At 34.4% G+C, this 10,680-nt stretch overlaps 1 protein-coding gene across 1 annotated transcript; it reads left to right on the top strand.

Moving 5' to 3' along the window:
* The first annotated feature begins 6,693 nt into the window (after positions 1-6,693).
* Positions 6,694-9,812, top strand: Or47b (Odorant receptor 47b). Its single transcript, XM_068288358.1, has 6 exons — positions 6,694-6,821; positions 6,909-7,077; positions 7,151-7,668; positions 9,277-9,481; positions 9,540-9,698; positions 9,762-9,812. Exons 1-6 carry the CDS (start codon positions 6,694-6,696, stop codon positions 9,810-9,812), a joined length of 1,230 nt encoding a protein of 409 aa, XP_068144459.1.
* The last annotated feature ends 868 nt before the right edge of the window (positions 9,813-10,680 follow it).

Raw genomic sequence — 10,680 nt, 5'->3', positions numbered from 1 at the left:
GGGACTTTATATGATTAGTCGAATTAGTTTTCATGTGTTTGTAACGGTTACGTTTTGGTTTGAATTTGGAATCTAAATCGATGTAAAATGCAGATCAGAATATCTATCTCTATCTCTCTCTGTGTGTGTGTCTCGGTTTGGGTATGACTCTAACTGCCTGCCCCTGGCAAAGACCTTATCTTGTTCTAGTTGCATACACACACACACACTCGCAGAATTATCCACGTATCTGTTTGCCATTTTCCTCAACATGATCCATAAATCTTTAACTGTAAAAAGGAGGCAACTTGGTCCAGGAGAAGAAGAGGAAAAAAACTTATGCAAACTTTTTTTTTTGGCACACGTCCCAGGTTCAGGTAAGAAGATGTAGCCCGAAGTTGCGTTTGTATTTCTGTCTGCCCGTCAGTCAGTCTGTCTGTCTGTCCGTCTGTCTGTTTGTTTCTTGCAGACGAAACCAGTTCATGTAGTTGGCCATCCAGGCTGCCGCCAGCAGGAGCTAGTTATATTGATACGTGTTCATGCTATGGCTAAACAAACTCGCAATTGTATTCATAAATAACGATTGAAAAATGCATTTTGTGTACGGTTTTTCGTTTTGGCGGTCGCATACTTATTATCAATTGCCGGCAATAAACATGAAAATGTGCTCAAATAACGGTTAGGAGTGTAGCCAGAACCAGGGCAGTCACTTAATTATTAGATCATTATCAGTGATTGGAGAAGCAGCAGAGAGGAGCGCACAGCAGGAAGCATTTTACCCATAATGGGTGAACTGCGTGTAACAACCAGCGACACTCTGATGATGACTCCAACATCCATAATGTCTCCATAGGGTCGTCGCGTGCATCATGCATCCAGGCTCCACATTTTGAGCCACTATCAGGAATCCGGTCTTGAACTCCTTCACTTCTTGGTCTCTGATTGACAGCAAACAAGCCAAATGCATTTCAATTAAACGCTAACCACTACAAATATTTCCATTCTTGCCAACTAGTCAGGTGGTATTCTTCTCTACACTTAAAAAAACAACTAAGTACTGCACTGGCTCAATGATTAAGATGCAGACCGTGAAGAGAAAATCGTTCTTAAATTGATACTTAATAGTCGCACTTTAACTACTCAATTGTGGCCTATTGATGGGCACTTAAAATCATATTTATGGCTCATCTGCTACTGCAGTTTATATTTTAATACATAACCATAGAGGCTTGTTGATTTTAGTACTTACTAAACTTAATTTGATGGGTTTTCCCAATTACCAGCCTCAGGCGGTATTTCATTAAGTATAATTTTTACAACTTTACCACTTAATGTTTAAGAATAAGAAATGTAAGATCACAAAACTACATTGTTTTTCAAGAATATGGAACAGAATAAGGGATATTTTTAAAATCAAATATATTTAATGAAATCTAATGCAGATTAGGGAATAAGCCAATTGTTTCTTCTTCTTGTCTAACGACTTACTTTAACTTCTAACATTGATTTGACAATCACCCATAGGGTGAAATGTTACATTAAAGTCGCCAAAATGTATGTAACAGGCAGAAGGAAGCTTCTCTGACCTCATAAAGTATATACATTCTTGATCAGGATCAACAGCCGAGTGATCTAGCCTTGTCTGTCTGTCCGTATAAACACCTAGATCTCGGAGACTGTAAAAGCTAGAGCTACCAAATTTGGTATGTAGACTCGTGTAGTATGTAAAGTGATCAAGTTTATTTCAAATTTTCGCCACGACCCTTTCCGCTCTCGCAATTTAAAAAAAAGCTTTTATCTTATCTGGTGTGTATATTTGCTTAGTAAATGCGCACATTACGTATGTAAAAAGGTTTTGCCACGCCCCTTTTCGCCCATGTAATTTGAAAAAACTCGATTATCTCCAGTATTTTTCTACCTAATGCAATCAAATTTGGCACACTTAAATTTGATACTAATATCCAGCAAAATATTAAATTTAATAAAAATCGGACAAAAAATAGTCGAGTTATGCATATAAACGTTTCTCCATAAGGCCGGAGTTGGCCGTTGACTGGTGAGGGCGCTAGGGTGCTCGTATGCTTGAGTGACAGATAGACATTCATACATATTTTGGTATTTTATAGTAAGATTACAAAAGTTTTTTATAACTTTCTATGTTTAAATAGAGAACTTTTTTAGGTTATTTAACAGTTAAGATATTATATGATATTTTAAAAAAGTATGAAATCAAAAGAATGGAAAGACATTAATATAATCGTAAGTCCTTAATAGAAAACAATTCTTAATTCAAAATTTTCAAGCTAATAACCAATTAAAACTTAATAAAAGTTGAAATAAAAATGCTGTAAGTTTGTTTTAAGAATTATTTTCTCATTCAAGATATTGGAGAAACATAATTTTAAATTTTCCACACTTTGCTTTCAACGATTTAAATTAACAAACGACTTAAAAATTTTAACATTTATATTTGATTTGACTCGACATTGTTAGAATTAAATTAAAATCTATTTTGCATCATCTAACATTTATAATATTTATTTTTGCCAATCATTTAAATATTTTAAGTAACTTTCTAAAAATTCTATTTCAACTTTATTATAAACTACTTTAACTTCTGTGTAATGAAAAAAAAAAAAAAATTACCAAAAATTATTCTATTTAAATAAAAATAAAACATTACTTGAACAAAAATATTGCAGCAAAATTTTTTTCATCAAATTAAATAAAAGTAAATATCGTTAAAATTTTATATAAAATTCTTATACTTTTTAGACTTTTTGAACTAAAGTCCAACAAGTTTTCAATAATGAGTGAAATATTTTGCTAAAAATTATTTATAATAAAATATTAAATACAATAATTTATAATTAACAAAATAAAAATAAATAAATAATATTATATTTTGATAGATTTTCAGATCTTAACAATCTGACCATCTTTTTAGGTCTTAAAAACAAACCAAAGTTTAATACTATGAACTAACTTAACTTTAAATTTTTAAGATTTGTGTTTTCTCTTGATCATTTTGAAGAGACACATTCTTTTGACTAGAATTCTCAGTTTGAAATAAATACAATTTAAGCTTCCTGGGGGTTTCGCTGAGTGAGTGGTGAGTAGGAATACTCCACCGGCTTAGCCACTTTTTTTTTTTTTTCTTCTATTCATGATCATGCGGCCTTTTTGGCTTGGGATAACATAACCGATAGATCGACCAAGAGACTGAGAAAGAGCAAGAGAGAGAGAGAGAGAGAGAGAGAGAGGGAACACAATTCGCAGTGGCAGTGGCAATGGCCACTTGTGCAGCGGTCAACTCATCAGTATGCTGTATAAATTAGAGCATCAAACGGCGCTTTCAGCTTCAACTTCAACTCGGAACTGGAACTGGTCTATACTGTTATTGGCCATCGAAATAGAATCAGAATTCGAAAAAGACAGGCAAAGCGAAGAAGGAGGGGGAGGTAGAGAATATGTTTCGACCATACATACATAAGTATGCATGTATGTATATGGCTCACAATGGCTTCTGGCTAGGGAGTTCAATTGCCCTGGCCAAACACGGCCCCGACCAGGTTACAATTGTGCATATATTGTTGGTAAATTGATATCAATTTGTTTTAATGTTTATGCCATTATGATACCATTATATTGGTAACCACAATGCAATCACTTTATTATTACGACCAACAATTGAATGAAGGTGAAGTTACATTGGCGAGGAGTGGAGTCAACAGCCCGGACAATTGTTGTGACGCTATGCCATGAGGCACTTAATCCTAGATTGATTCCAATGGCCTTGCTAAACAGCAACAGCAATTCGTGGGGCATCGCTTATGGCTTTTAAATTTGCCAATCTAAACGCCGTTACATGTCCAAGAACCTGTCCATGTCGCTGTTGTCCAGGCGGTTTATGATGGCCTCCCCCCTTACCCCCAACCCCAAAGCTATGATGTTGCCAAAGTGTGTTGGAGAAATTTGAATAATGTCCGGTTGACTTGGCGTTTTTCTTTCTGCCTTCTTTTTTTTGGGGGTTTTTTGGTTTCGAGAAATTTATGAGTATGTTTTCTGTTCAATGGCTTAAAAGTTGTCGCCTAGTTTACGCCTGGAGCACGCAATCGTCTCCTTATTAAGACATAAATCAATAGAGATTGAATTTTTATGCAAAAGAAACAAAAATTACCTATAAAATCCTGCGAATGCTAATTTTCCGTATTTTGCCAACAGGAAGTTGATTGAACTCTCTTCTATTTTTTTTTTTTTTTTTTTTTGTATATTTTTCTAGTAGTTATTTCGTGTATTTATGTTTTGCTATACGCTTCAAAAATCGTGAATAAACAGAACAGAGAGTCCAAAATATATTTTTAACATGAAATGTATTATTCGCATTGTTCTTAATGATGCTGATGATGATCTAATATGAATATAGTCACGCGAAACTAAACTAGCCAGTGGGTGTAAGGTCATTGAACGACACATACACATGTACATCGATTCATCTAACTATAGACATTCGATGGCTGTTGAGAGGCGGAATGGAAATTTAAATGACTCATTTTTATCCTAAACAAATGCCAATCGATGACTGCAATTTGTGGCACATGCCATGGACATTCCTTACATAGGCGTAGCCAAGAAGTTCAATCCTTTGGGGTCGATCGAACTCAATCAATTGGTCAGATCAGTGATTCTAATCTTGATTTCTGTTTTAATTTAACGTCTTCATTTAGCTGAAAGTGGAGTAAAAAAACCTTTTTTTTTATCTCCAAATAATCTTACTATACTTTACTTCGGCTTTTCCGCTCTTTTTTAACAAAAAGTTGTTTTATTTAGGAAGCTTGAATATGTTTGGGGTTTCTCTCTGCATCTTCTCGGTCCTTTAAACTATATTTTTAGCAATTTTTCCTTCTTTTTTATCTCATTTACATATTACTTTTGGCAAAGAGCTTAAGTTATGAAATGATAGAATTTTATTAAAATGTGTATTTGTGCACTAAAGTTTTTAGTAGCCAAACACATCTTAGACACACACACATACACATGTGTGTATATGAGTTTATGTATTAAGCGATTATATGATCAAAACTTGTTTAAGCCAATGTTTGAGTATGCAAATTTCAAATTTACATTGAATCAACGATCGCATGGACAGCAAATTGCCAACTCAAGATTGTCTCCAAAGATGATATATTCATGTAAATATAAAAGATGTAAAACAAAACAAACTGCTAAAAATTAATTTTAATCTGTTTAATGAAAGATGTTTTTACAATGTTTGATTTATTTATTGAACATGGTTTAATAATATATGTATTATCAACTGACTAATAGCAGTTAAGAGGTGGTCAGAAGTACTTACAAAATGACTTTTTTCGGGTCTATATTATTATTTTAAATAATGAAGCCTTAAAACATAGAATCTTATATTATTGTAGAATTACAACCCAAGTGAATACTTACAACAACAAATATATCCTCGAAAATGCAAGTAGCAGAAGAAATTCCATTGTGTAAGTACTATTAACTGTATATTAGTTTAATCTTTTAGATAGTTGATCAATTATCAAGTTAAGCTCAAAAAGGACTTTTTTCCCCCTAATTATTTCATATCATTAGATATTATTTGAATAATTAAGCATTTAATTAACATTTTCTTACGTATTCCTAAAAAATATCTTAGTTTAAGCGAAATTAGATTTAGTAATTACTGTTTAAGCTTGATAACCAATTTCATTTTCCAAAATAAAGCTTTCCATGGTAAATTTAGTTACTAAATTTATAAATAATTTCCAACTATTTAAAACTTAACTTTGAATGTTTGTTTGTTCACACTTACATAAATAAAAATATATTTGCTTTAAACCTTAAATGCTTGATATAAGTCTTAAGTGTTAATTAAACATTCGTATACGTCAAAAGCAACAAATAGTTGTAATATTTTCATACTTAAACTAGTTGAGAATTACAACTCCAGAGTTCACTTTAGCTTTGCTTTACGCCTTCCGACCTAAGGTGAGGCTCAGAGGCTCATAATGATGAAAAAATACTATACTCTGAATTTTATGGTAACGTTTTGAATTAAAGAATCTTTTCTTGAATTATTATATGTACTAATGCACTACTAAGCTTGTGATAAGCTAGAACTTCAAAGAAGGATTAAAATTTCTTACTTTAGGTTCTACATGAGAATAGTGAAAAGCTGTCTGACAAGGAAAACCGAATCAACTTTCAAAGTGAAATTTCCAATTGTTGTGGCTCAAGAGTTTGAAGGAATATTCCAGACTCAAGAAGTAGTATAAGCCAAAAACGAATCTCTATTTGCCCTTGGTTAAACAACTAACAATTAGTGCTTATTCAAATAAACTTTTACCAAAAACTAATATTTTGAACATTTTGCAAGTTAACTGAAAACAATTTGCTCGAAACTTTGCTAATAAGAAACATGTTTAATAAAATTGTTAAGACGACTCCATCCATGTCCATTTGGTTAAATCAAATGATAGCCTTAGCCTTAGCTTTAGCATTGGTTAACTGCATTTATTTCTGGGGCGTTTTCTTTTTGCGTTTACGTTATTTTTCTGCTATTCAGAGTAAATATAATAATTAGAACAATTGCCAGGATTGACTCAAGTATATATGTATGTATGTTTGTATGGACATTGTGCATACATATAAAAGAAGTTGAGACCAACTGACTGTAATGCAGTACAATTTGAAATGTCCGAGGCTGATTATAAATCAAATCTACGTCTGGTGCGCGGCTTCTTTGATGAGTTTCTGTCTGTGCTGAGGAAGAAGTCGAGACCGCCGCGTCTGGTTCTTCACTACCATCGGGCATGCTTGTGGTAAGTTACATATGTATATTTGAATACGAAAGACAAGATATCAACTGTTTATATGTTTCTTTGTTGGCTTGTCCATGGAATTTACAGTCTACTTTTCATCTATCCCAACAAAAAGATGACAGAGAATTCCGTGTATAGGCAATGCAACTTGGTCATCTTGGCCAATTTAACGTTCTTTCTCATTACGGTCATGAGTGCGATACATGAATCGAAGAATGTTATCGATATGGGCGAAGATTTCGTTTGGATCATTGGGGTTAGCTAAGCATCATTGGATTTGCTCCAACACACACCTGTTCACTTTTACTCTTTTTCCATGTCACAACTAGATTAGCTTGATATTGACCAAAATTTTTTATATATACCTACGTGCCGATGGAATCGATTCTGTAATTGAGGACTTTGATTATTATGGAAAATTAAGACCACATAATAATGATGAGGAAATCTTACGTTGGCAGCGTCTTTGCTATTTAGCCGAATCGGGAATATTTATCAATTGTTTTGTATTGTTAACTCTCTTCAATTTGGCCATTTGTGTGCAACCTCTGATCGGTGGCGGCGATTTGCCATTTCATGTGATGTATCCCAATAACTGGCATCGACGTCAAATCCATCCGAAAGTCTGGAGTTTCATCTATATATGGCAAAGCATAACCTCGCATCACAATTTGATGAGTATTCTGCAAATTGATCTCCTGGGCATACATACATTCCTGCAGACGGCATTGAATTTGAAGATTCTTTGCTTGGAAATGCGTAAATTGGGTAAATTTGGTAATCTGAACGATGATCAGTTCCATGAGGAGTTTAGTTTGCTGGTGAATTTCCATCAGCATGTGATCAGGTAAGCAAATACACTGAGAATAATATTTAAGGTGAATTAAGTATTTCCAGAGACAAGTTGGTGTTGTTTTTTAATGGACTTCAGCTCCTTTCATTAGCATATTGGTCTTTTCAAGCTTAGTTTATGTAACTTTTTAACTGGTTTTTGGCCCTAACTACAACTTGTGAAGGGATCATTTCTGAGTGAAGTCTCATATTTAGAGTTTTCCGTTCTAATCCTTTTTTCCGAAATTTTCGACATCAGAGACACAAGCAGCTTTAAATGATAAGGAACTATTGGTTGTCCTTTCCTAGTTTTACTTTTGGCTTGTTCACGGTTTCTTTTTAATTTAAATTTACTGATCTCACACTCGGTATTTTGTTGACGCTTTAAGTACCAAGAACCAAAAGAAGAAGTAAAGAAGTTAATATAAGGTCACCCGCGTCTGAGCCTCAGGCCACAACTGAGTACTGCTTCCAAATTATTAAACTATTTCAAGGGCTTTACTTATTCCCTTTTGAAAATAGAACTCAGATCTTAAGAAATCCTTAAGCATCAAATTGCTCAACCATTTACATTAAATACCTCCTTCAACAAGTAATTAACTAAACTTTAGAATGCAGTAACTATAAATGAAGTCAATATAGATAGATTAAACGAATCAATATAAATAATAGTTATAACTTTTAATGCCCAACAAAGTCGATAAGGCTGGAAGAAAATTTAAGATTTCAGTTTCTTTTATCTGTCGTTTTGGTAGTTTTCGTTTTAAAGGAACAAGCAATACATCATACGATAAAGAAAATCAGCTAAAAGGCCGATCTATTAATAATTTGATTAACAATTTTAATTATTAAACTAAATAGAAAAACTTAACGCAATAAAGAACAATTTCGTCCCATGTAATGCTTCCTGATGAAGAGCAGTCAATTTGAATAAAAGAATCAGAAAATCATTTCGCATTCCTTTATTTATTCATAAATTTCAAAATATAACTCAGAACTATTTAGATAATATGTAGTACTTTTAGGGACTCTTCCTGGTTCTAACAAATGGTTTTCATACTCACAAATTATATCCAATCTCAATCATTAAGATTCAAATGAAAAATAACTTTCTAAAGAATCATGTTAGGTTTAGGCTTAAGATATCCTTACACAGAAAAAATAAAAGCTTTGTTAGTTGAGGTTCCGACAATTTTTATTCGATTTGGTTTTTTTAAAAAGGAAAGCTCTCAAAAAGACAAACCAAAGTTGATTTTACTTTTATGTAATTGCTGAAATTTTATAAAGATTCAACAAAATTTGAAAGGAATTTCGTTTTACAATCAGATAAAGTGAAATTTAATGCCTACATTAAGGATTTTAGGATCAAATGGGCCAAATTCATTGGCTTTATTTAGAAAATGTAAATTTTTTGAATCGATATTTAAGTATTATAATATGAATATCGTTAATTTCTTTCAAACACTTTAATTAATCAAATTTAATATGAAAATGGGTCCTAAGGTCAAAAAGGACGTCACAGTGTTACAAACGCTTTAAGAACTTGGAACATCCTTTTGACTTATTTCTTTTTGTTGTTTCTCAGAGTGTAAGCAAATTGAATGTCTTTTTCGCGGCTTTTCAGCACCGTGCAAAAGAACAATCGAGTGTTTTATGGCTCTTTTATTACCCAAATGATAGCCAGTTTCGCATTGATTTCCATGTCCACCTTTGAGACCATGGCTGCTGCCGGAGATCCCAAAGTGGCTGCCAAATTTGTGCTCTTTATGGTCATTACTTTCATACAGCTTTCGTATTGGTGCTTGGCTGGCACTTTGGTCTATACCCAGGTATGTTCTAAGTTTTCTGTATGTAGGAAATTTAACAAAGGAATTTTTATCTTGACAGTCCATGGAAGTGGCCCAGGCGGCATTCGATATTCAGGACTGGCATACGAAATCCGTTTATATACAGCGTGACATTATGTTTGTCATCCAACGTTCGCAAAAGCCTCTGATGTATGTGGCCCAACCGTTCATGCCCTTCACCTTAACCACATACACGATGGTATTCCATGAGTGGGATCTTCGGCCTTATCTCAAGATTAACTTACCTTCTATTTCTTTCTAGATACTCAAGCAATGCTATCGCATTTTGGCTTTATTGAGGGAATCAATGTAGACGAACTTTTAGTTTTAGAAAATAAAAGTTTGGGCACCTGTTTATTGTTGGTTGACTTTGATTTGCATTTGCATTCACTGTGATTCGCCTCGTTAAGGTTGCGGGCCTCGCCCATTTAACACTCAACAATGACTAGGCGGGATGAGGGGGCGGCCAGGGTGAGTGCCTACGCACACCCAGCAAAAGAGCGGCGACAGGTGCAACCTCCAAGCTGCAGCTCTAGATAGTGGTTGAATATGGAGTGGTTGGTTATTGGAGCTAGCCTCGAATTTATTCAAACGTGAAATGCATTGTCATGATCTGGTCCGGCCGGGCCACATACAAACTAACTCCCAGAGAGAGGAGCGGCGATCGTTTAGCTAATAGCAAACGGGAATGCCCTTCATATCAGGGGAGTTGTTTCTATTCCAATTTTGGTCGATACTGTCCATGAACCATGCCCTCTTACACCTATGTATGCAGAAAATGCCCCCCAAAAGTGCCAGAAAAAAACTTTAGCCACACCCACACGCAATACATTTTTCTGATTAACATTTGAATTGAAATCCACATTGCTCATTGTTGTCGCTTGTCTCCACATCTAATTAATTCCTCTTTCTGACCATTGTCTCGATTCTAGTATATCCGATTGTACATACATACATACATATGTTTGTGTCGCCATGGATTCGAACTGCTGCCCCAGCTAATGGTAATGGTAATGGTAATGAGGGGGAGGTGGATGATCACCATAGTCATGTTGATGGTAATGGTCCAACTTGTGGAGTTTTTTCGAGTCTGCTGGGCCGCAACGCGTTCAGTTTGTCGCAATTTATTCTAACGATCGGTCAGGCTTAGTCCCTGCAGCGCGAGTCGGAAAATACTAATA

This window comes from Drosophila tropicalis, unplaced genomic scaffold (assembly GCF_018151085.1).
Source record: "Drosophila tropicalis isolate 14030-0801.00 unplaced genomic scaffold, ASM1815108v1 contig_593, whole genome shotgun sequence".
Taxonomy (NCBI): domain Eukaryota; kingdom Metazoa; phylum Arthropoda; class Insecta; order Diptera; family Drosophilidae; genus Drosophila; species Drosophila tropicalis.
This window is presented reverse-complemented; position numbering and strand designations above follow the sequence as displayed.

Coding starts and splice junctions, on each gene's coding strand:
- Or47b (XM_068288358.1), top strand. CDS start 6,694: ATGTCCGAGGCTGATTATAAATCAAATCTACGTCTGGTGCGCGGCTTC. Junction 7,669..9,276: donor TTCCATCAGCATGTGATCAG/GTAAGCAAATAC, acceptor GCGGCTTTTCAG/CACCGTGCAAAAGAACAATC. Junction 9,482..9,539: donor GCACTTTGGTCTATACCCAG/GTATGTTCTAAG, acceptor TTATCTTGACAG/TCCATGGAAGTGGCCCAGGC.